The following is a 26,334-nucleotide window of genomic DNA, read 5'->3' as shown; positions in this document are numbered from 1 at the left end:
TTATTTCTAGTAATTAAATCAGTACTCTTCCTTTCTGCAGCTTTAGAGACAACAACAAAGTAATCCCTGACAGTTTATATTAAACGAAGCAGTGATTACGTTTCTAATTTTAAATGTGGATGTCAGGGTGTGGATTGAGCTCAGCGCCATGGCGACGGAGGAGCCACAACGTCAAATAGGGTCACACTTCTAGCAGATTTAAGGCAAAGTATTAATGAGAAATTAACTACTTTTAGTCAAGCTTAAAAGAGTTAATTAGATTGCAAATGTTCCACTCAGATAATTTGTTAGAGGCATCAGATATGAGGTTTCTATTAATGAGGTTTTGTCATATTTTATATGTACAAATTTAACACTTCTTGGTCTTTTTATAATACAAGGAAGGAAGATGGAAGGAAGAACAGAATGAATTGACGTAGGACACAAGGAAGTAATGAAGGAAGGAACAACAAAATAAAGGAATGAAATAAGGACAAGCAAAGAAAGATGGATGGACAGAAAGAAAGAGACACGGAGAAGGCATGGAAGGTTGGTAGAGAGAACAAACAGAAGGAAAGACACATGCAACATAAATGAGGACATGTGGAAGGAAAGACAGAGGTGAATGAGAGTAAGGATGGAACAGGGGGCACAAGGAGGAATGAAAGGAATGAAAAAGTAAGTAAGTAAGGAAGTAAGGAAGGAAGGGAAGAAGGAAGGAAGAACAAACACTCTAGGAAGGTTTAAGAAAGAGAGACAGGTTAGGCAAATGGACATAATGGGAAAGGGTGCATAAGGACAGAGGAAATTGTTGATTACATTAGGTCTAACAAGGTAGAGAAGGACTTTTGTAGAAGGTTATTTGACAGCCTCAATAAAGTTGAACCATCCTTCCATCCTTCTACATCAGAACAAAGTTGTTTTTCCCACAACAAGACAAATGCAGTAAACAAGAACATATAAATTGAAATGCCTCTGCTTATGCCTTGCAGGGCTGTGAGGGGCTGGTGCCTATCTCAAGCATCAGATGAGGATAATTAATTCACACTACATTTCATATCGCATATTAATCACATGAAGCCAGATGAGGAAAGTGTTCTCCCCAACCACAAGTGTGCTTTGGGTAAAGCATATACCTTCCGACATGTGGGAAAGTCTCCGGGTTATTCCCTGAACACCTACCAAAATGTCCTATTGTTACTGTTTTTTGTCAACATATGTAAAAACTCAAAAGTGGAAAAATATACATGTAAAGCTAAATAAAATCAATTCAGTCTCATAAATTCAGTTTCTTGGCCCTCCTCTCCGTTTTTTTTTTCTTTATAAAACCCAGTTTAATTTCCTGATTACCTCCAATGGTATAACCATTAGTAAAGGCAGTAATGAAAACAAAATTAAATGTGATTTGTACCTGCAAACGTCTTAAATCCGCCTTTAAACTCATCCAGCACTTCTTGGTGCTCTGCACTGGAGAGAGATGATGATCAGCTTTAAGGAAGCAATCGGGATGCGAAATGGAGAGTGTGTGTGGGTTCCAGCTTACATGTTGGACAGAGTGACCTGAGTGACAGTGGGGAGGCTGCTGAGAGTGTGCAGGGTGTCCTGGGTGAGGTGCGGAACGGTGCCAAGGTGCGAGTACAGAAGACATCCTGGAATGTCCAGACTGTGCTGCCCCATCCTTCCTATCTCCTTCAATTGACCCAAACGACATCTTCCCTGAACCACTTTGGACAACTCCAACTTCATCCTGCTGCCAGCCATCACTAGCAGCTCCTGAAAAAAAGCATGTAAAAATATTTCACGGAGCAACACTAGTCAAAGTGGAATCACTTTGGCACCACTGCCAAAGCATGGGGTTTAGCCACGTAGCTAGTTAGCTTTATCACCCAAAAGTTACGACGCGAGAAACTCTTTTACTTACTTAATATGTTTAATTTAGCGGAATAGTGCGTTATAGTAGACAACATGCACACATAATTATGCTCAAAGTATTATTATTTGCTTAATTTATAGACATATTTTCGGCTTACCGCTAAAAACTCGTGGGAACTACAAGTCGGGGAAATATAACGTCAGAAGAAATTATACGGCAGTACTTCCGCCATATTGTGAGTGGCATGTTCTCCTTTTGGTTTTCAATATTTATTTTATTTAATCAAAGTCTATTTGTGGTGATCATTTGTGCTTCCTGCAGAAAGCAAATACTATAGCTTCCATCTTGCGACAGACTGTTGATATGCTCAGAATATACTTGTATGTAAGATAATAAAAACACCTATACAGGTGTATAATTAGTACGAATAAATAGTTAAACCTATTTATTCGTACTAATTAATTCCTCTAGCCACACGTAAAACACAGATTTAAAAATGCTTTATTTTCTTTACGTTTTCATAAGCGAACATCGTTGTCATGGGAACTTGTCAACGCCTCGAAAGCTTACTGGGACACGTAGTTTCGAACGTATTTGTGGTCCCGACATTCAGCAAAAAATGATAAGTAGACGCACTCCATTACCCAGAATCCTTTGCCGTCCAAGTTTGTGTTAGTTATGTTGACACGTTTACGGCGTTCGTGTTTTACTCTGTGGTAACTTTTCTGCTAATTTTTTGGCTTACCCAAATTTGGTATCGTACACGGTGGAAATAATAGACAAGTCAATAGTGGGATTTAGGATTATATCGTAATTTTATGCAGATGCATAAATAGTTGAGATGGCATCATCAGGGTTCAATTATCACCTGTTCAGGTGGAAAACACTCGGGTCTCCCAACAAGGTAAGCTTGACTTACACTTAAAGAGAGAGTACACATCTCCAAGATAAATATAGAAATTATTCTTAACAAAAATAAATCAAAAGTAGTGACTTAATATTTTTTTAATATCAAATGACCAAGTAAAATAAACGTGTGTTCTTAATTTCAGAGCCTTTACATCAGGCATAAAGATACAGTGCAGTGATACGGTTGAATATTCATAGTATGGGGATGCTTTAGTAGAGAGAAAGCTGGTGGGCATTAACTGGAAGATGGATGGAGCAAAATAAGAGGCAATCCCGATTGGATAGATGCTTTTAAAAACTTTAGACTGCGGAAGAGTTTCCATTTCCAGCAGGACAATGACACTAAAAAAACTGCAGAAACTACAATGGAATGGTTTTGTAGTTGTGCTCTGACCAAATATGAAAAAGCTGTAGGGGTAAGAATAGTTAGCAAGCCATTTTATGAAGATAAATGATACAAGAAGGGTACACACATGGAGTATATGCATAGATGTGGCTTCTTCTAAGTGAATGGTAAATATCATCCAGGTCTGTTGTCAGATATTCACTCGCTTGCAGCTGTACACCCTTGCAAGCGGAGACTGAGATAGCTGAATTGCTACTGGTAAACCGCTCACCTTTTGAAGTCTGGGAAATGATTCCCGGGGTAATCTGCGGATTTAAGGCAATAGCTGAGCTTTCCTGTGAAATAATCTGCAGACATCAGGCCCTCGCCTCAGCCCACAATTTGCACACTGCATCACTAGCTCAAGGTCCCTCTGAGGGGATTTTCATAAAGGCAAAAGTGACAATGTGACGTGCATCTTTCTGTTCTGATTTTACCCAAAGGTATATCTTTATGTCCTTTAATAACAGAAACCTGTGAAGAAGGATGACATTAATGAATGGAGAAAGGTGAGACTTTACCATCTCTAGTAATATAAAGCAATTTGCTCTTAATGATATTTTAGACTTTCTTTATTTTTAGCTACATTAATATGTCTTATTGCCCTTGTCTCCGTCCTCAGCGAGTGGAGATGGCCTCTGAGTTAGCCGTGTCTGAAGTCTTCTCCCACAGGAAACCTCAATCAGCAATAAATAGAGTGGCTGTACCTTTGGAAAGCTCTGAACAGTTGAGGGATCATGATGACGCTTACAGTGAAGGTAGGTCACCTCACTGAAAAAGATACCTTCTACTTTTAGGTTACTAACGTAAAATGTTTCTTTGTTTTCAATCAGGTGTAATCATGAAGTAATGTGGATGCTGACAGATGAACTATTTTACTGCACCTTTCTATCTTTTTATGATATTTATTAATAATGTAGAATAAACACAGAAGCTTCACAATTCTTAGATTAATGCCAGACTGTAACTTGAAAGTAATTCTCACAAATTTCACCTTTACTTTTTGTCCATAAAGTTTGGTTACAGTTATGTTTAGGCAAATAGGAATCTTATGGAGAGCAATCTAATTTTTCAACATACATTTCTTACTTGATTTGCATGTTTTCTTGTATTTTCCAAATTCAGATTGACCATTACAAACTAGAGAAAATTGGAGATAATTTCTGCCCACTTAGGAATGTTGTAATAATAAAAAACATCTTATTATCCCAGCTTTTTCATTTTACATTGTGGCAGTTGAATCCTAAAGTAAGTTTCCATTTAGGAAAACCTGGTATAATCTTAGTTACAGCAGTCATGTGATCTGTTCACCAGTACACCAACAACATTACTAATTCCATCAATTTTTAAAAATCCAAGTGTCAAAAAGTTTGTCATTTCACTTGGCTCACACTCTGCTCTTTCTTGCAGCTCAGGCTCTTCTAGATGACTGGCTGAGTGATAAGTTACGGAAAGAGCTGGACATGGAGGATGACGATGAATTGAAGGACCGTGTTGGAAACGCACAACCTCCTGCCGCAGCTAGTGCCCAGCCTACTTACATCGATTACGAAAAGTTTGACGGTATTTTTTTGAAATTCTTATTCAGCAGGTCTAAAGATATAAATGTTACATTGTCGCCATACTGCAGCTATTAACTGGCACCAAGTGGATGGAAATCCTTTTCATTAGCTGAAAAGGGTAAGTTGTGAAAAGGTGAAGCTCATCTCTCAGTCTTATTTCAGATCTTTATGACTGTCTGGTCGAAGAAGAAGAACAATTGGCTGTTGAGAGCTTCCTCCAAGATCTAATGAAGCAAGAGCTGCTGGACGGTGGATTGATGGCGGAGTTGACTTGCGATGATCGAGAAAAGCAGAAGAAGTTTAGAAATCCAGCAATCACCATGGAAGCGCGACATCAACAGGTTTGTGCCTGTGCATACGTTGCTGTGCACAAGTATTACTGATCCAGTGAACAGATTCACATTTTGTCACATCAGCCTATGTATTGCAATGGGATTTTATTTAAAAGGCTGGCACAGGGCGGTGCATAAATACTCCACTTCATAAACAGGAAGTGGAAGGAGAAGAATATTTATGGTAATAGGGAAATGTGTATAGTTTGAAATTGGTATAATTGAAGCTGTTCTATGAGGGCCTTAGTGGTTTGTTAGAGGACATTAGTAGACAAGCAGCATCATGAAGGCGGACAGGTCAGGGGGAAAAAGTGTGGAGAGGTTTAGAGCAGGATTTGGTTATAAAACAATGTAACATCTGAAAACTGAAAAAAAAAATTATCAGAGGGAGCGTTAATCAGAAGTTTTAGTCATGAACTCCACAAATATGGCGATTATGAGAAAGTGACGAGAACAAAGTGTTAAAGGAAAGTAAGCTAAATTACGTTGAGACAAGAACTACAAATTCATGTTCAGAGTTGTTTATCAAATCTGATAGTACTTGAGCTGTTTTGCAAAGAATAATAGGTAAAAAAGACATATTCTGGAGATGCATATTGAAAAAGACATGCAACTTTAACTTTGTGTTAAAGCTGCATCACAGATATACACAGACATGGACTCACGGACATGCACCTCTTTGTGTAAGTACAAATAAATGATTGTTGTTGCAACATAAAGTGTGAAAAGGTTCTAGTACTTTTCCATGGCACTGTAGGTTCAGTTCCTCAGCTTGAATTGCAGATATGCATGCTTTGAGTTGGATTGTGGCCACAAAGCCGCTGCTTGTTTCTGCTCAAGGTGCGAGAGAACAGGGCACGAAGGGAGGCTGAGAAACAGAGGAAGAGGAGAGAGAAGGAAGCTCAGCAGGACGCCTGGCAGGAGGCGAAGAAGAAGGAGCAAGAGGAGGAGAAGAGGAAGAAGCAGCTGAAGCGCAGAGAGGAGGAGATGGTGCAGCAGGAGATGGCGAGACTGAGGCGACTGATGGAGGAAAAGAAGGCCTTGGAACATGCAGCTTGTCAGAAGTAGGTCATTACCTGATTGGATAATCTGTTTTGACTCTAATCCATTCTTATTAGCCATAACATAACATTCATGTATTAAAAATCCTTCCTGATTGATCTGATGTATTATTCAAATATCTCAGAAACTGAATTAAGGGTTTTCATTACCTGTAAGGCTTAATAATTAAACTTAACAGAGATAATTAGAAATAAATATCACTCTGTATGGAATGAATGTGTATGGGTTTTTATATTTTTGAACTGAAATTGGGTCCCCAAATTAAATTCTGCTTACATTTTTTTTACTCTTTCCAATTTGAAAAAAAAAAATCTTTACATGACCTTTTTATTCTGTGTTTTTGTTTTAAAATGTCATAGTGAAAAAAACTGAGCTTAACCTAATCACTTTCCAGAGCTGCTGCCTCTAAAGCTATGTTGTTTTAAAATTGCACAGCTTTGGATATTTCTAAATGAAATAGAATAAAACCTGTAGTAGAAAGTTCCAGATTTTGCTGTAACTGAGAGTGGTGAGTATCTCTGTTTTATTTAATGTTCTAACAAATTCACATTTCTGCAACAAACTCTCGTTAAAAAATGAGTCTTTGGTCTCCATTTGGTTTCTAGAGAGAAAGAGAAACGGGTGCAGAGAGCAGTCAGAAGCCTTGAGCCAACCCCTGCACTTCCCTCAAAGCAGCTGCTGAAGGAGTTTAATCGACTACAACAAGAACAGAAGATTCAGGCAAAGATTAACATGAGCAACCTCCAGGTTGGTGCATGCACTATGCAGTAGATGAGCTCACTGACCAGTCTGGGGTTTCGGATTGTAATTTCACCTGCAGACGTTAATTAGTGCAATTGTTGCAGTGTCTGCACAAGCATCTGTCTGGATGGCACTCAGTGGTGTTAAGGCGAAAGTTGCATATGAGTAAGGCGGTGGCCCTCTGTGATTGGAGGAGGCAGCTGAGAGCGTGGCGAGCGTGGCGAGCCGTGGTGTGGGCGGAGCGCAGTCGGCGAGAGGTGGCGAGAACAGAGGAGCAACTGCGAATAGAAAACAGGCAAGGAATGCTTAATGTCAAGGTTAAAGGATCTGTATTAACTTTTAATGTACAGATAAGTTGCACGATATGCAGCTCTTTGCAAAAGTATTTTGGCCTCTTGAGCTTTTTTGTATTTTTTATTTTTTTTTAGATTCGGTTTTTTCATGCGTTTAAATTGATTTTAAAGTAAAGTGATACAAAGTGCACATGCATTTTTGCTTCCTTTTGCTGTAATATCCACAAAACAAACAGCAACACAGCAGATAACTTCCTAAACTTTTAGATACCTCGATTTAATAGTTTTAAAGATAAAATATGAGCAACTCTTCATGATCCTTCAGGCAATTCCAGCTGGCTGTGGAAAACGACCAGAGACGTTTGCTACGGCGATGTCTGAGTGAGTGGCAGCTCTGGAGCCAGAGGGCGAAGTCACAACGGGACCTTTTGGCCCGGCAGCAGGAAACCAAAGCTAAGATGGCTGCCTTGATCGATGCTGCAGCCACAGGCAAACTCACAGCCATAGAAACTCCTGCCAATTTACCAATATGTTTGGCCCAGGAGCCGCCGAGTAAAGAGGATACAGATGCCGAGGTGAGAGATGCAGCCTCCTTTATGGACTCAAAAACTGCACGTTTAGAATAGAATAGAATAGAATAGAATTCAACTTTATTGTCATTGCACGTCACAAGTACAAAGCAACGAAATGTAGTTTGCATCTATCCAAAAGTGCTATACAGGGTATAAATATGTATTTACAGGTGTACAAAGGTGGTTATAAAAATAATACGTTCAGTATAAATATAATATAAATATAAATATGGGAGCTATATGCACATATACAGATTATGCAGATTATACAGAATATACAGAAATGTTAGGAATGGATTGTATATGTATTAGTAGATTTACAATACAAGTTAGATACTGGCAAATAAGATTTACAGATTATATACAGATTATGTATGAATGTGAGGACAGTCCGTATGTTATTGTTATATGGGGGGATGGGGAAGTACAGTCCTTATAGTTGTTTCAGGAGGCATTCAGGAGCCTAACAACTGTAGGAAAGAAGCTGTTCCGATGCCTGGTGGTTCTGGTCCGTAGGCTTCTATAACGCCTCCCAGAGGGCAGGAGGGAGAAGAGTGTATGTGCGGGGTGAGTGAGGTCCTTGGTGATTTTCCCAGCCCTTTTCAGACACCTCTTCCTGAAGATGTCCTTGATGGCAGGGAGCGGTGCCCCGGCGATGTGCTGGGCAGTTTTCACCACCCTCTGCAGTGCCTTCCGGTCAGAGACAGAGCAGTTCCCATACCAAACTGTAATACAGTTGGTGAGGATGCTCTCGATGGTGCAGCGGTAGACGTTCGTGATAATCTCTGAGGACAGATGGTTCTTCCTCAGGGTCCTCATGAAGAAGAGGCGCTGGTGCGCCTTCTTGATGAGTTTGGAGCAGCTGGTCGTCCAGGTCAGGTCCTCGGAGATGTGGACCCCCAGGAACTTAAAGCTGTCCACACGCTCCACCTCTGTCCCCTTGATGTGGATGGGTGGGTGTAGGTCAGCGTTCCTCCTGAAGTCCACGATGAGCTCCTTGGTCTTCTGTGTGTTCAGCTGCAGGTTGTTTTTGTCGCACCACTCAGCCAGACAGTCCACCTCCTCCCTGTAGGCGGCCTCATCGTTGTCTCTGATGAGGCCGATTACCGTGGTGTCATCTGCAAACTTGATGATGGCGTTTGAGCCATGGACAGGTCTGCAGTCGTAGGTGAGGATGGAGTAGAGGAAGGGACTCATCACACAGCCTTGTGGCACTCCGGTGTTTATGATGATGGTGAATGAGAAGTGATTATCCAGCCGGACATGTTGGGGTCGACTGGTCAGGAAGTCGAGCAGCCAGTTGCGCATGAGTGAACTGATGGCTAGGTCTGTGAGTTTGGTAATGAGTTGTGATGGAATGACAGTGTTAAATGCTGAACTAAAGTCTAAGAACAGCATTCTGGCGTAAGTGTTCTTGCTCTCCAGATGAGAAAGGACAGAGTGCAGCGCTATGGAGACTGCGTCCTCTGTGCTCCTGTTCTGCCTGTATGCAAATTGGTGGTGGGGAGACAAGATCTAAGGAGTGCTAGGACCAGCTGCTCCAAGAACTTGGTGATAATGGGGGTGAGGGCTGCCGGGCGGTAGTCATTGAGTCTGGTTGGGTTGGAATTCTTGGGAATTGGGACGATGGAGGTAGACTTGAAGCAGGTCGGTACCACAGCGTACATCTTTGATGCTTTCCACTAAAAAGTACTCTATGATTTATTGTTGTTAAAAATGACTGTAGGATCACAAACATGACTAAAACATAAGCCGATCCCCAATGAGGCAACGCTGAAAGTCTTAAAAAAAAAACGAGAAAAAAAAGCAGGAAAATGTGTTTGTTTTTAAGACAAACTTCTGGGAAATAAAGTAACAATATTGCTCTGGAATATTTCTCTGCACATTTAGAACATGAAGCTTTCTAGCCACTGAAAAGAAAAATCTCTGTAGCTGAAATATTTACTGCTCTCAATAGAGGATAGAGAATCAAATTAGCAGCAACAGAATAAAGTACAGCATTACTGTCTAATAAATAAAACAATAAGTTCTAATCCACAAAGACCAGAGACTTAACTTAAGATTGTCTTTTGCTCAAAGACGTTTGTTTTATCTGTCTAATAATGTAGATTTGTAATGGCAGTAAACCATCATTGTTGAATTTAACATAAATAAATGTCTCTTTTTCTGTGAAGCAAACCTATATAAGTGCTTTACTTTGAACTGGAACTTAGACCATTTTTAGTCGATGGTTTCTGCATGTCTAACCTTGCCTTCGTTTGTCCATCATATATTCAATAGAAGGGCCGCCATGCAGCAGAGATTGAGGTCCTAGAAGCGTCTACGGGACATCAGAGTAAAAACTCTGTGGGTGACGCGGGCCAACCTCTTCGGCCTTGGCAGGTGACCAGACGCCACACTGCGCCCACTGCAGAAGAGCTACACGACGCACGGCAAAGGGTGGCGGACAACAGGGTTCTCGGTAACAAACGCACGGCATCACCAGCTGGCAGGTTCGAAAACAGACACGCCGTCCAGAAGCAAATCATCACACAGCAGAGGAAACTCCTGAAGGAGCAGCAGGAGCAAATCACCCGGCTGAAGGAAAAGCAGATCTTTGCGGGGTTGGAGTTAGAAATGGAGAAGGCTGCACAGATTACTCAGCTGTCAGCGCTACAGGAAGCGAAGAGATGCAGCTTTGCCCCCAGGGAACACAGGTTGGCTCACTGAACATCATTAAAAATTTAAGCGACCTGAGATCACTTTCAAAGCAACACCAGTAAAGAGATTTCTACTGGCTTATGGTCAGTATAGAAACCCTTTAAAAGTGATTTTTAAACCACTTATACACAACTTTATAAGTTGACGGTTTTCTTAGGCATTGATAAATATCTGTACTTGTATGGTAGTGATTAAATCAACAAGAAGAAATCAAGAAACTCTCAGTGCTCCAGGACTGAGAAGGTGTTGATCAATAAAGAACACATTTTCAAGAAAGACCTAAATTTTGTGGCTCTCTAGATGAGCCAGATGTCCTCTGTAGTAAATGTTTAAGATCAGAGGACACCAAAGTTAAGCAAGCTGACCATAAGGAGAATACAAAATGCAGATGGAATAAAGAATGATGCCAAATTCTTCAACTTCACTTCAACAATTAACAGCTAGATGGTTGAACATATGTGTCAATTTACCAAACATGCAGAAGCAGCATTCAGTTTTTTAATGCTCCACTAATCTGGAACAAACTTTCTATAAATCAGCTGAAATGCTGAGTTCCTGTAAGTCAAGGTTAGTAATCCACCTGTTTGTAATTGTCTTTGATTAATAACATCTGGAACATTTTTAGTTTTAATCAAGATTGCAGCTTTTCATCACTTCTCCATATTTTACCACTGTAATGTTTTTGTTGTTGTTGTTGTTGTTTATTTACTGTGTTATGTTTTTGTCATGTAAAGCACTTTGAATTGCCTCGTTGATGAAATGTGCTAACCAGACACACTTGATGATTAAGATGATGACGAGTTGTATGCGACACAAAATATTGATGTGGATGTTTGCATCTCAGTCATTAAGCACGAGATAAATATTTGGGCTCAAAATGCGTAAATAACTTTGATTTTTAACATAGATACAATGTTTTAAACTTTTACAGATAAATCTGAGTTGGGTTTTGTTTTTTTGTTGTTTTTTTTTTGAGAATTTAATGTGAAAAGAAACAAAGTATATTTTGTGAGATAAAACCTGTCGGTAGTTTCAGATTTATGGGCCAGTCTGGCATTACTTCTCGCCGCTGGAACATTCCTTCCACCGTCTGAAATTTGTCAAGCAACTATCAGAAAGATGTGAGCATGCAAACAAAAGTTGTGACAGGCTTTCTTTCTTCTGGCTGTTATCATCCCAGCTGCAGCGCTTCAAAGGCTACAGGGGAGCGGGATAGTCAGAACGCACCTTGCAGGAAACCTGTCAGGAAGCAGACGTGCCCCCATCCCCTCATCACAGGTCAGCCTGAAAGCTTAACAACAGGGAATGTTCACAGATGCGTTCAGTGTAAGGAGACGCAGGCAGTACAGTATATCTTGATCCAATCATTCTTTTCTCTTTTTCTGAAATTACAGTAATAAAATAATATATTTAGGATTGCAAAATATGTGTTTTTTTTTATTTTGTTTTTTCAGTTTTACTAATTGTGTAAAGCTGCAAAACAAACGGTAACAACAAAGAAAATGTGCATTTTCACTTTGCTACTGGAAACTTAATTTCCACAAAGCTTTTTTGTCCTCTGGTTGCTTATTGTGTGCTTTTTGACTTTGTCGAAAATCTTAAATTACCAGTTAATGACGTAACCTCTAGCTGTACAACAGCACTGTTTGTTACTGTTTGGAATATATAACATTCAAACCTATCCATGGAGCTTCAGTAAGCTGAGAGGATGGGTTTAAAGAGTGGTAGAACAGTTTAACATTAATCCCAGATTGTTTCGTTGAGGCTATCGTTCAAAAGTCTAAAACTTTATTGGCATTTTTAGAAAATTTAAGTCAATGGCTTCACTTGGCTGATTTTTTTTTTTTTAAACACATACTTGAATGTAAAGACGTGCTATGCAACATGAACTACTTCGTCTGCATATTTTTTTTTTTTATATAATAAAAAACACTTAGACCCCACCTACTACAAATCTTCACCCTGAAGGTTCAGGATTTGAGTTTAAAAGTTTTTCCGCCTACCAGTGCCATCTGGGTTAGACTTCTACCCTGATAATCTTTTTTTCTTTTTCCCTGGTTGTTGCGGTTAAATCAAAGGAGACCCAGAAAAAAAAAAATACCCCCGTTCTCTAAAAAGATTCCTGAAATAGAAAAACACCTAAATATACATACAAACTGATATATAGGGAGACTTAATGGTTCAACCTCAATAATGCTAGTTGCACCTTGATCGCGGTGAAAGTCAAAAGGAAAACCCCACAGGATCATTGCACTTTGCCTGTCACTGTTTGCGTTCTGCATACTTAAACCCAGTTTCGCTCTATTAATAGATAACATTCAAAAAGACGCAGATTGATGGAAAAACACCCACTCTCCTTTAATGGCACCATTTTTAATGTTACGCTGTTACTCTGTTGGAATCGTTCTCATCTCTAAATTTAACAGCATATGTTTTTAATTGGAGACAGAGAGGGGGGGTGGGGGGGATTAATCTAAATAACTAAGCACATCAAATGCAGAACCAAAAATGTTTAACGTAATGTTACCGCAAACTCTTCTTCCACCAGCTTCAGCACTTTTGACGCCAAACAAGATGGATCTTGCCTCATTTAAAAGTCCATCTTGTGACCAGATTCAGCAGATTGCTTTTATAGATTATAGATTCGCACCCTGATGGAAAATAAATGACCTTCACTTGAAGCTGCCTTGGTCTTCTCCCACTGCTGTCTGGCATCCGTCCGTGTCCCCTCTTAAGAGGATTAACCTTCCCAGGATGTCTATTGTGCAGTAGCTGACCTCCGAACTGCTCATGTCTTCATGCGTCTCATCCCAAGCACTGCTACTGTCTGCACACACAGTTGAAATGAAACAGAACAAAGAGAGCCTGTTTTAATCACCAGTGCCCTTTTAACACACAGCAGGACAATACTATTTTACTACCAACAGACAGACTTTAAAAATGAAGCAGGGTTTCCTGAAAATTACCTTTTGGGGACCAAAACTATTAACTATTCTCCCCTTCACTAAAAAAAAAAAAAATCTATGTACAAGTTGGTGGATTTACAGAAACATCAGGCTGTGCAACCTTGTCATATTAGGGTAACACTTTATTTGAAGGGGGTTGAATAAGACTGTCATAAATATGACATAACACCTGTCATGAACATGAATAAGCCTTCATGAATATTTATGACTGTTGTCATAAAGCGTCATTCAGTAAATTATGACACTTCTAATACAAAGTTGACATTATTCAAAATGTCTTTGTTATGACAACTTGACATTAACCAAGAAATCATTACTGATATAAATTTGTTATAAAAGTATTACTGATTGCACTTTAAAAATTAGGTAACTTTATGTTATTAAAGGTAAAGTTTAATCAGTAATGATTTCTTGGTTAATGTCAAGTTGTCATAACAAAGACATTTTGAATAATGTCAACTTTATATTAAAAGTGTCATAATTTACCAAATGACGCTTTATGACAACAGTCATAAATATTCATGACACATGTTCATGACATGTGTTATGTCATGTTATGTCATGTTTATGATGGTGTCATGACAGTCTTATTTACCCCCCTTCAAATAAAGTGTTACCCGTATTAGTAATTATTTCTTGTCCAATAATTTCCTTTTAACACACTGTCTATCCTACTGCTTCTGATGTCAGATTACAACACAAAAACTCATAAACTACTCACACCATTTGCTTTCAGAGGTTGGAAAAATAAAGGAGATACCAGTAAATCATTGGATTGAAACAAGTAAACAAAAAAAAAAAATCTTCATTTGGCTCAAAAAGGGTAAAAACAAGAAACTGATGTTTTTCCATGACACCTGCTCTCTCTCTCCCTCTCTATCTTTCTCTCTTTCTCTTCAGTTGGTAGAGTCGCTTTCTCTTTCATTATTCCACATCTTTACTCAACTGCTGTGACTAAGTTTCAGACACAAACATACAATTATATGCATATTTAATCTTGCCTGATTTTATTACCTTTTTGCAAACCCACACACACACGACTGTTTATCTCCACAATGTGAAATGCCCTTGATACAATTTTTTCTTTTCTTCATTTTCTTGCTTAAAGTGATGCCATGCCTTCCTAAGAACCTCTATTGCTTTCAAGGTCTTTGCTGACCTACAGAATTCAGATTTTTCTTTTTACAAAAAAAAAAAAAAAAAAAAGGTTTTCTTGGCCTTAAAAAACTGGAAACTCTCTTTTCCCTCTCCCGAGCCATGGAAGCCCGAGCTCGACACCGTGCCGAACGAAGGCAGGAGGTCGAGGAAATCAAGAGAAGGAAAGAAGAGGAAAAGTTGGTGAGACTGACAATCCTTCCAGAGTAACCATATTTCCATGCATTAATTGCACATATTTTAATGACTGAACCTTCAGGCTGAGATGAAAGCTGCCGAGGAACAAAGGCAGAGGGAGGAACAGGAGGAGAAACGCAAGGCAGCCGAAAAGAAGAGGGAGGAGAAGAGGCTGGAACGAGAGGTGAGAAGTATTTTTTTTTGTTTTATTCACCTGATGCAAGTTTGTACAAGTTGCACACAAGATGTAAGTATTGCTTCCCTGCGTCCATCCAGAGAGAAGCAGAAAGACAAAGACAATTAAAAAGGCGTCAGGAGCTCATGAGACTGGCCCGTCAACACCATAACAAAACCTTGTTGTCGCATCGAGGCCTGGCGCCATGGAAACGCCTCATGCAGTTAAGACGTGAAAACATGGAGGTAACGTCTTGTGCAGTGCGGTGACGTTCAAAGCCAGCCTGTCTCAAACTCACAAACATATAAACACAGAAAACACTTCATTCTGGCTCAGAGGAAGACTATACTTATCAGGCGGCATTTATGACAGCAGAATGACAACAAACCATAATATTAGCCATTTATTTAAATATTAAAAGGCCCATCTTGCTGTGGACATGTTAAAATACCTAATACTCTTGCATCATCCTGTATGTTCATAACATACAAGTAGAAGCAAAACGAGTGACTTTCAAACCCATCCATACTCTGAGCATCCACATTTTGTCACGTTGCCGTCACAAGTTGCTGTCTAGTGTTTTGGGATTTGATGTAATTAACCATCACTAAGTAGTGCATAATTGCCACACAGAAGTGAAATTACTTTGTTTTATTTTATGCAATATAACAAATGAAAGCACAGAATGGATTTGTATTCATTCTCCTTATAGTTCAATTGTAAGCCGTTTTAGTTATTTTGGACAAAAAAAGAACACATGCAGGGTTTTGTTTGTAGATGTGCAACGACGGTTAGAGGCACACCTTTAAAAGACGTGCAGCAGTAATTGAAGCCAAATGTAATTTCAAAAGGTATTGATTTACAAGGCTTAATACAAAAGCGCAGCCTTCTTTTCAGATCTCTGGTTGCGCAAAAAAAGTATTTAGCAAGAGAAAACACTTCATGATTATGTACTGCTTAGTATTAGTGTATCACATAAAATCCTAATAAAATGCTCTAAGGTTTGCTATAAAGTGACAAAATGTCTGGATTTGAATACTTTTGTAATTCACTGTGGTGATCATACAGTGCTCCAGCATCTTAACCTCTCCTATGTTGCTTAGATAAGCTCAGACGTGTCTGAATACATCAGTCTGTATGAGAAACATAACCACTGCGCGACAGTTTTATTTATTTAAATATTTTTAATGCAATAAACATTAATTGTAAAGGAACAACAATCTGTCCTATATTGCTTTGTTTCGGATATTATAGGGTATCACTAATTTATCTCCGCTGATTTTTTCCCAGCTGGCCGAGAGTCATCACAACCTCTTCCTGCTGAAGCAGTGCACCCTGGGATGGCTACAGTATGCAAGAGACACCCAGCGTGAGAGGGTGGCCTGTGCTGACCAACTGCAGAAGCATTTTTTGCTGCGTTGGAGTTTAAACTGCTGGAAAAGAGTGAGTATACTCCTTTTATGAACGGTATACATTACCTTGCAAAGGTTTCTGTGCATAGCCTATAAACTTGCAACCAAAATGTATTTTATTTAGATCCAACCTGGCAGAGCAGCAGTTTCGAGATAAAAAGAAAGTAAAAATTCAAATGAAAGCATAAGTTCAGCTGTTTTGTGACGCTTTCAGGGGAGAACATCTGTGAACAAACAGCACTAGGAAGGAGCACACCAGACATCAGAAGAAAAGTCATGAGAAATCCAGTTTACATTTTGCCACAATCTGTCTTATATACTCTCAAGCTTACAAAAATCGGTTTGCAAACTCTATTGCTGCATATATGATGGATAGAATAACGGGTAAACGGGATTTACCTGCTTTTTATTACCTTATCAGTCACAACATCCTTATCTTGGTTTCAGCTGGTCGACCTGCGGATGATTCAGGAAGAGCGAGCCGAGCGTTTTTATCGGAGGCGGACTCTGAGAAGGTTCCTGCTTGCGCTGCAGGACTATGTGACCCTGCAGAGGCTGGCGGAGTGGGACCGTCGAAAACTGGCTCAGGAACACCGGGACAGGTCTGCCTCGCCCGACGCTGCGTTTTGTTCTGATGTAGCCTCGATAAAAACGAACTCTTTGCTACGTTTCTTTCGTGGGACAAAATGTATCAGCAATATCTAAAAACTTCTCCTTTAAACTGAAGTATATCCACTATTTTAAGACCTCTCACAATCTAAATGCAGACTTAAAAACATGTTCTATGAAATGTTTGATACTTTAGAGTTTTCTTCCTTTTTGTTTTTTAGTTGTTTTTTTGGTTAGTAGATTATAGATAAAGCAGAGTTTTTAGAACGTGCAGGCTTACAAAACCTTCGAGAACATGAAGACAATGCATTTCTTTGTCCTGGTGTCCCCCAGTGTTTATAGGTAGACTAGTAAATAAGAAAACATAAAATGTGTTTTCATTGAATTTCTTTACACAAAGAAAGCTGCAGACATCTGAAATGAAATGTGGACTTGCCCGACAGAGCATGAAACACAAGAGAGAGGGTGTGATTGTAGAGGAGGCACTTTTCCTGGTAGAAACCAGTGTTTTTCCTCCGCAGCCTGCCAACAGGAGCGGATGAGGCTTCTTCAAGACAGTGTTTTTTTTTTTTTCTCAGCATATGTATTAAAGGTATATACAATGTCACTGAGGAAGACAGGCAAGGTCATATAAAACTGAGTCAAGCTGTAAAGACCTACAGTCACTTCCAGCTCTAAAAGCCTGGATGCATTTTTCTGGTTTCAGGTGAGTTGATGGATTTTTCTGTACTGCACAAACTAAAATCGTTTGATCAGGTGTCTAGAAAAGCTCTTCTCAATCTCAAATATTGTTCCAACTTTCCTGATGACCTTCTCAACTTACAACCATCCAACAACGTTCCGATATCCCTTTCTTACGCAGCTGCTGCTCTCCGAGAGGAGAAAGATGCAGCCCCTTATTTGTACTTTGCAAAAAGTATTCACACTTGAACTTATTATATTTTGTCACAAACATAAGTCCATTTTTCTGAGATATTCTGGCAGACTAAGAATATTGATGGTAATTATTGCATAGTCTACATGAACCAATGGTGTGTTAAAATATTAACTGAAAGCAAAATATGTTTTTGATCCTCGTTTTCACAGATGTAAAAACGGATCTATGTAATATCTTTATTGTCAACCTCAAGGAATATTTTTAAGCGTCAGCTGCCTGGTCTGGGTTCTGCTAAATGACCGCAGGCTACAGGTGAAGCCCCAACAGCTGCCTAGCTGCCAAACACCATGTGAAGACTAATTACATGTTGTCTAGCCAGCGGTCCCTCTGATCCACTTCGTTAATGCTCACTTGCTCCGTGTTCGTCTGTCCTTCCATCTGCTTGTGTTTTAGGCGCGTCCTGCAGAGGTGTTTCCAGGCCTGGAGGCAGCTTCCCACCACGCTGCGGCGGGAAAGGGAGAGAGAGGTGCGGAGGGAGAAGCTGAGCAGGAAAGTGGCAGAGCTTCTGCCAGATTTCTGCTCCCGTCCATTAGGAGCGTCTGAGAGAGAAACCGTCTGAAGGCGACGAGCTGCAAATCCGGACAAAAGCATCAAAGCGTTACTCCAGCAGTGTCGGGTGATAAAGAAAAGGCTCGGTCATTTCTCACTTTCATTTAATCAAATAAATAAAATCCATTCAAAATCCGCAGATGTACAACAGAGAAATTATTTAAATACAAAAGAGTTTATATTTTATTAGAAACTAAAGCGTAGTAAAAGTGGAAAGTTACCAAAAATAAAAATAAAAAATTTCCCCAGACTCAAGCTGACAGTTGTGCATTTGATCGAATACATTATAGTGCTTTCATGTGGAAGTGCGACGACAACGTAATACAAAGCAGCTTAAATTATACAAATGCAATCATCTACCACAGTACCTAAATTAGCCTTGTGCCAAGACATTTCATTTGTCTGATATGAAAACCTAAGATGCAATTTGCAAGGCAAAGTGGAGACGAGTGGCGTCAGTGTTTGAGACAGATAAATGAGGTTTGCAGAGTCTCACGAAGATGATTAAAGGTTTTCAAGTGGTTATGTTAGAAAATTCCCAAACTTCAAAGTATAGGATTAGGATTTTATGTAATAAACAAACACCTGCTATATAATTGTGAAATGGAAGAAAAATGATACATGATCAGTTACACAAACTGAACACAGTTCTGAACTTTGACTGGGCCATTCTGGCTCATGATTATGCTTTGACTGCAACCATTTCACTGTGGTTAAAGCAGCTGTCCTGCTGGAAGATGAACGCTGCCCCCGGCCCCTAACAAACTTTCTTCTAGGATTGCCCTGAGATGCCCCTGCACTGTAACACGAACAGCATTTTGGATGTAGAAAAATAAAAAGATTTAATTATGATCTCATCAGAATTGCCCATTTTTCCACATTTTGAATCTTGATCTATAAAATAAGATCCAGAGGAATCTTTCTGAAAATGTCCTATTTCTTTGTGAGAGTTTAACTTTCTCCCAGTTGTCTGCCAAGGCACTGCAATGTAGCTGAGAGTCCGAGTCCGAAGGAAAACATTCGCAGTGATAGCTGTGTGTGTGACAAAGATGCCGTGGGTGGATTCGGCTGCACAGATGAGGTCCCGGTTGTCGGTCATTGTAATGGTGGTGAATTCACAGCATTGAGATGCGAAGTAGTTATTGCTAAATGTCAAAGAGCAACTCCAGAGCTGCAGAAACACCTTTGAGCAATGCTGACTGCTCGAGACCGAGAGCAAAACTACTGCCAGATGAAGAGGCAATGCTGCCACCCAGTGGTCAGAAGTTGTTTCTACCACCCTTATATTGTGTCTCACACCAGGTCTGTTGGAGACGAAAGCTTCAGTTTGTCTCCCATGGACATGAACTCAGTCCAGTTGCTCCAAAGACCTCGAGAGTGAACGCCGGTGTCCACGACGAGTCCCCAGCAGGCGCTGCGGGCGGTTTTCTCCCTCAGTGCGACACGGGCTTCCCGCTCCGTCACATTGTAGCTGATATTTATAACTTGCACTAGAAGGAGATGCAGGAGACCGCCGGTCACAATGCTGCAGTACCATGCGCAGGTGAAGCAGAGAGCAGAGCTAGAGAAAACAGAAAGGACAAGGCAGATATCTTAAGGTAAACCCAACACAGAAAACAAGACTGAGGGCCATAGAGTATTCTCTGTGCTAATTTTAGTGCACAAGGCATTCCACAGCCAAGTAAAGTGCAAAATATCCAAGATCTAACATTCAGAATAGGTGATTTAGCATTTATGTACCTGGTGATTGAAAGTCCCCCAGAAAACTAAGACTTTATTTTAACCGATAAAAACAGGGATAACTTGATTCTGAGAAATAATAAACAATAATGAGAGAATTTAACAGGCTCATTAGTAGCTATGGAGTTTTACATTTTGGGAACGAAATAGGACAACTTAATATTTGTTCTACAATCTCCAATCATCTACTGCATTAACTGAGAAAGCTGCAGTTTTTTAAATCCATTAGTGTGACTGGAACTCCAGAAGAATGTATTTTTGACCGATATCAAGGTTAACACAGAACTGTTGCAATCTGTTGTTAACATTAAGAATCCTACACATTGGTTGGCTGTAATACAAGTGAAATTTTGGTGTACTGTTGTATATCACGTAAAATCCAGATACAATACACAAAGGTTTCTGATTGTAAAGTGACACTATGTTCAAAAGCTCAAAAGGTATGAATATTTTTGCCTGCTATTATATATAAGTTCTGGCAAAACCTGTAACTCAAAATGGCAGTATATCACATAGATGAGATTTTTATTTTTTTTTTTTTAAATAATAAAATAGGGCCAAGTGTAACCTGTACTGGGTGTAAACTCCAGGGCAGTAGAGTAAGGCAGTGAGGACGTTCTGCTGGGGACACACACTCCGCAGCACCAGGCCGATGCCGTACAGGGACGTCAGCAGGAAGAAGACGAGAGTGAGCAGGAAGCTTACGTGATTGGCCTGGCCCACACAGTTGTTTATCCTGCCCCCCCCCCCGGGACAAACACAAGTACAGTAAAGACACACAGACAAATGAGCAATGAATGCAGACTGCAGATATGAGCAGAAACACTAACTGGAGTGGACTGGTGACTGTAAGGAAATGCTTTCCTTGGACTATTTCTAACTTAATAATAATGGGACTGAACAAATAGCAAGAAAACTAATTATACATTCAAATCATGTGTGCAATAATTGTACAATACACAGCTTTAGATGTTTCTGGAGGCAAAAATTGCATAAAATTATTGTGTAAAAATGGAATCTCTTCTTGGCAGAATCAATAGACCTCAATGAACATGGGTGATTTCTTGGTATCGAGTTTTTTTTTTTTTCTTCTTCTTAAGCAAAATTTACAAATATTCAACAGATTTGAGATCAGAAGCCAAACTGTATTAATGTAGGAACAACCAACTGTGTAACATTTCTCGCATCTGAAGCAAACTGTTCCTATTAGAGGTAAAAAAAATTAAGTTGGGCTGTTCAAGAACAAGGCCCTTCTGCAAAACGTTTGAGTGAAACAGAAGTTTTCTGCTGCCTCCAGGAAGAAGCCAGATGCCTCATCAAAGATCTGGAGAGAGAGATCCAAGCCTTCATGCCATCACTGTGGGATTATTATAATTACTCAATTGCAGCAGCCTGTCTTTACACTGGTAAGCAAAGGCGTGACCACATATCATACTAGTTTCACTTCACTGGCTTCCAGTGTGCTATTTTTTTCTACTTGGTTCCTAAATATCTAGAGAGACTGGTACGCCAGTACCTCCTCGAATTGCTATTTTTCTTATAATCCCAACAGAAAGCTCAGATGAGCAAATTACTGCTGAAAATCTCTGAATTTTGGCTGAAGACTGGAGGTGAGAGAGCCTTCAGGGCTGCTGCCGCTCCTGGACTCTGGAACAGCCTGATGATGTACATTAGACCGTCTTCAACCCTTGAGAGTTTTACATCTGTTGTAAAGACTCATTATTTCTCCTTGGCTTTTAATCTAGTTTAAGCATGACTCCTACAGTCTTTTTATTTATGTACTTTAGTATATACTATGCAGAGATTCTAGATGTATGCTGACTGGATGTGAACTTTGTACATTTGAGATTTGGGACAAACTGACAGACACCCACCAGACACAGTGGTGGTCCAGACGAAGCACGCAGACGCCACAGATCCGACAATGTCCCGCCCTCGGCGGCCGCACAACCCTGCACACTGAACACCAGTTCCTGCGGCCACTTTCCTTCAACTCCAGCCCCTCTTGCTCCGAGGATCCGATCCGCTGGACTGCCGTCATTGATACCTCCTGCATCCCCCCATTGAAGGAAGAGTCTTTGTCTGGCGGGGCGCTGTAATATGTCACTGTGCTGTGGACGGCCTGTTGATCCAGCCGAACGATGCCAGGATCTCTCTTGGTGTAGATAAGAGTCAGCAGGGTGAGGCCGACCCCTATGCTCACAGCCGCCAGCTCAGCCTCACCAACATCCCCACGTGGAAACACCTCTGAGACGAACAGGTAATACATGTACCCCAAGGAGAAGAGGGCCAGGCTGAGGAAGAAGAGTGTTCGTCCCTTCTTGCGGTGGGTGAAGAAGTAGTACCACAACACAAGGCCGGGCAGAGCCGTCAGAACCAGCACACCGATCAGGAAGTGGAAAGCAGCGAGGTGAAGCAGGGCAGGAAGGAGGACGAGAGGAGGAACGATGGACAGATCCAGTTTACGGGCTCCGCCCCAAAACCAGGGTACACGGATCCGGTCGGAGACGACTGCAGCCACATGCGACAACGATTCCGGTTTCTGAGGCTCTCTCTTTAGAAACCTAAAGAAACAAACAAAAAAAAAAGGGTAAAGTAACTTTTTTTACAGCCTCCATTAGGCTTGAGTTTATCACAAAGGGTTCAACATGTTTCCAAAAGAGTTAACAGCTCCAGCTTTTTTATTTGGCACACATCAATACATTCCTTTTCCTCCACTTCCTAACAAGTCTTCATGGCCTTTTGGGCAAGAGATAAAGAAGAATGTGTAGCCATTTTGTTTGTCTGATTTCCTACAAACATTTCTGTAAAAGGGGTTTCCTTTTACAGAACCCACGGTTGGGTTGTGAGACCTTAAAGTATATCTTGGTATTTGTATGAAATGTTTTATGTTCTCAGATTTAAAACCTCTCAAGTTCTCACAGTAAAGAAATCACAACACAAATACTCTATCTTCAGTCCCGAGTAGCTTTTCTTCATATTTATCTCCTCCCACCTGTCACAGGCGTCGTCCAGGTCCTCGCAGTCGCAGCAGCAGGCTGCGACGTGGCTGCGCTCCCCGTGTCTGTTCACATATTCGCAGCAGCACAACACTTCCTCCTTCTCCTCCTCCTCCCTCTTTGCTCGCTTCTTCATAGCCAGCGGCACTGCAACCTGTAGGATGTTTCAAAACGAAAAAATATATATATATTTACGGGTGTGTTGTTTTTGTCAGCAATGAGGGTATGTGTTGCCCCTTGAACTTATCCACATGTCTCTTTGCAAAATCAAACTTTAGTATGTTTTATTATTATAGTATCTTTCTAATATTATTATTACATAAATTGAGACACAGAAATCTTCAGCTCAGAGGGTGTAAAAGCTTCTTCCAGGCACTGTAGATGAAATCAGCAGTTAAATTACGTGGAAAGTGGAAGATGAGCAACAGGAAGGGAAACACAATAAGTAAAAATGACTCCAAGCCCACTTTGCTGAAATAATCTCTTAATGCACCAGATTATCAAACACTTGCACATGTTTTAGACGATGAAGCGCTTCTGATCCCGTTTTTTTTTTCTCTCTCCCCCCGCCCCCCACACATTGCTGCAAAGCCTCTGCTCACTTGACCCGACCCGATCTGTCTGATTTCCGCACATCTGCGACACATCTGTCATGTGTTTTAATGATGAGCCCTCCTCCCACCCTCTTCAGCCTCGTTTATAGTCCAGACGAATTTAAGCTGAGGTGTCGTGAGCATCTATAACAATCCCACAAGTGTGCAGCTAGATGGGATTAATCATCTGGATGAGTCTAACCTTTCCCTAAAGCGGGAGGTCCGGCTCTGTTGAGGAGGTCTGAATGAGCCTCTGAATGTGGGCAAAAACAATTAATAATCCGACCAACATGTCTAACGGGGATGCTGAAGTCAACTACTGAGCCTACAAGCATCTCCCTGCAAGCTCACAGGAAGGGTACTAAAAGAGGACAAGCTGGCTTACGCCCACTGATTAGTGGACCCGAGGCAGCATCAAACACTACATCTGCTCTCGTCTGCCAAAAACGAAAGGATGACTAATGCAACAATTCATAGCATTAGTGAGGCACACAGCAGTTGTCAGCCTGTCCTGCTGTGCTCTGACAGCTGCGGTTCTTTGAGTGCCTCTGCAGGTGGGATTAAGATTAGGAATCTCTGCAGTTGATAACACCCACGAATCTGCTGACTGTGTAACCATGAGACTCCCAGCTCTGCAGCTGGGATCCTTCTGGTACCTTTTTAGTAAGTCAAAAACTCTTTATCTCTGAATGTAAAGCATGAGTCTTTAAGGATTACTGTCTCCAGCGGCCGTTGGGTGAGAGGCAGGGCACATTGTGGACAGTCCATCACAGAGCAAGACAGAGACGCATAACTATGCACACCCTCTTACCAAAGGGAAAGTCAAAGAGGTTTACATGCATGACTTTATACTGTGGGAGGAGACTGGAGTTCCCAGTGAGAACCCGCTCTTGATTTGGGGCAACACGCAAATGCCTTCTCGCCCCAAAGCAACAGTGCTAACCACTGCGACACCAAGCAGTGATCAAAAGAGCAACCTGTATCTTGACAACTAAACATCTGTATTTGTCATCAAGCCATAAACAAGCAAGTATTGAACAGATAAATTAACTCCCACATTTTAAAAGTGGCAATACTGCTAGCTCACCTGCTGCTTCATTATTACCATACTTAATTCCAGTCTCACCCACCAATTTTAATGGTCTGAAACACAGATGGGATGTAAAATGATTAATTTTCCAAAATTTGTGTCTTCTATACTGTTTTATCTTTCAAGAGATGCACATCTCATTTCCTACAGAAATACATAGTAATCTTAGTGTATATAAACTTCTAAATGTGAAGAAAACAATAACTAAGAAAAAAAAATGACGTGTGATCAATTTTTCAGTTTTGCTGGCCTTGCCAAGTAAAAATAATTTTGGTCTGACTTAACATAGGACGGTATCAAAATTTATCTACGAGGAATTCAACTTTTTTTTTTTTCATGGCAACATGCTGTTTTAACCAGAGGCGGTTGTCAATGGGGCCTTCCCTGCTTCATCTGACCATCCCAACCGATTAAGGTTAGAAAATGAAATGTAGTGGGTTCAAACACCACAGCACATTGGTAGCTTTATATTCAACAGCAAACAGGGGATGCCAACTCTCCCCTCATGAATTCATGCATAAAACCAATACAATCACTCTCTCCTTCTAATGCTACCCTAGGCAAATAACCACATCACTGGCTTTAACCATTAGAATGAAACTTCTATAGACCATTTCATGACAGAAAAAGGAGAAAAATAAATAAGTCATTTTTGCTTTGTTTCCCACAAAAGATTTTGTCAATAAATATGTCAAATTTGATATAGGTTGTCTGTTTTCTTTTATAGAAGAAAAAATGAGAAAGAAAGCCAAGCTTATATTTCTACACTTTTTAAATACCGTTTAAAAAAAGTTAAATTTAATTATTGCTCTTCAAACACATCACCCACGCAAGCTGACTTTACTTCATAAACATTATATGAAGTAAAGTCATATAAGTCTCATCATTCAAGACGATGAGACTTGAATGTTGTGTTCGTGAATATGTAATGTATAAACACATTAAAGACGCCATAAAGTTTTAAGTCACTAAGTTACCTTAAAAGCAAAAATGAGACATTTTTAATGCAGTTTGCAGAGCTCAATAATGCCGAGAGCTTTATTTATTTAACTATTCTCATCATATAATGCAGCTTGTACGCAACCAGCAAGTCTGTCCACCTGTATGCCCGAATAGAAACGGAAACGGGGGTAACACAGACATGAACACCGACCTGCTACATGCTGGTTTTTCCTTCCACCTCCATGGGAACATCGGCTCGGTCCTCCTCAGCGGAAGCCTCGGTGCTGGCAGCCGCGGTTCGTATCCGCTACACGAGACTCGGTGTGCGGCGCAGGGTACCAGGACACCGGTCCCTGTTGAAGGTATTAAAGTGTCAGAGTCCACAAAGAGCTTCCATGGGGTTCTGCTTCCTGGTTCTGGCTTAGCTTTTGAGCGAAGTCCCCGGTGTGTGTGCAGCAGAGAGGAGATGTTTCCTTTTCCTTCCTGGTGTCGAATGGAGCACTTTTCCCCGCCCAGAACTTCTACAGCCACATAATTACATATTACAGGCGGCATTTAGCTACATCGAACGTTTTTCTTTGC

At 40.5% G+C, this 26,334-nt stretch overlaps 3 protein-coding genes across 10 annotated transcripts in view; 1 reads left to right on the top strand and 2 right to left on the bottom strand.

The window, feature by feature from the left end:
• The window catches only part of qtrt2 (queuine tRNA-ribosyltransferase accessory subunit 2), a 20,170-nt gene extending 13,176 nt beyond the window's left edge, over window positions 1-6,994 (bottom strand). Inside the window, exons 1-3 of one of the 6 annotated variants that reach the window (XM_015027756.1) lie at window positions 6,917-6,994; window positions 1,523-1,742; window positions 1,391-1,446 (exon numbers count right to left, since the gene is read on the bottom strand). In XM_015027756.1, the coding sequence (XP_014883242.1) occupies window positions 1,391-1,446; window positions 1,523-1,740 (274 nt within the window). In that variant the 5' untranslated portion in view covers window positions 1,741-1,742; window positions 6,917-6,994. The other 5 variants (XM_015027753.1, XM_015027754.1, XM_015027751.1 and 2 more) reach the window with 5 other exon arrangements.
• Window positions 2,346-18,524, top strand: ccdc191 (coiled-coil domain containing 191). 3 transcript variants are annotated; one of them, XM_015027748.1, is made up of 17 exons: window positions 2,346-2,756; window positions 3,617-3,655; window positions 3,769-3,904; window positions 4,557-4,709; window positions 4,871-5,049; window positions 5,881-6,104; window positions 6,708-6,849; window positions 6,948-7,138; window positions 7,462-7,711; window positions 9,989-10,404; window positions 11,589-11,734; window positions 14,630-14,712; window positions 14,789-14,890; window positions 14,983-15,126; window positions 16,172-16,324; window positions 16,741-16,895; window positions 18,233-18,524. In XM_015027748.1, exons 1-17 carry the CDS (start codon window positions 2,694-2,696, stop codon window positions 18,396-18,398), a joined length of 2,742 nt encoding a protein of 913 aa, XP_014883234.1. In that variant the 5' UTR covers window positions 2,346-2,693; the 3' UTR covers window positions 18,399-18,524. The 3 variants fall into 3 exon arrangements, with proteins under 3 accessions (XP_014883234.1, XP_014883235.1, XP_014883236.1); XM_015027749.1 differs by having other exon boundaries at window positions 2,347-2,756; window positions 11,589-11,686; XM_015027750.1 differs by lacking the exon at window positions 2,346-2,756 and adding an exon at window positions 3,165-3,274.
• On the bottom strand, window positions 18,478-26,334 carry zdhhc23b (zDHHC palmitoyltransferase 23b). Its single transcript, XM_015027757.1, has 5 exons — window positions 25,964-26,334; window positions 23,124-23,281; window positions 22,003-22,692; window positions 20,697-20,864; window positions 18,478-19,949 (listed from the first exon to the last, which is right to left on the bottom strand). The coding sequence occupies exons 2-5, from the start codon at window positions 23,261-23,263 to the stop codon at window positions 19,682-19,684; spliced, it is 1,266 nt and encodes a 421-aa protein (XP_014883243.1). The 5' UTR covers window positions 23,264-23,281; window positions 25,964-26,334; the 3' UTR covers window positions 18,478-19,681.

Source organism: Poecilia latipinna, unplaced genomic scaffold (assembly GCF_001443285.1).
Source record: "Poecilia latipinna isolate Pla-1442-1.1 unplaced genomic scaffold, P_latipinna-1.0 Scaffold106, whole genome shotgun sequence".
Classification (NCBI taxonomy): Eukaryota; Metazoa; Chordata; class Actinopteri; order Cyprinodontiformes; family Poeciliidae; genus Poecilia; species Poecilia latipinna.
This window is presented reverse-complemented; position numbering and strand designations above follow the sequence as displayed.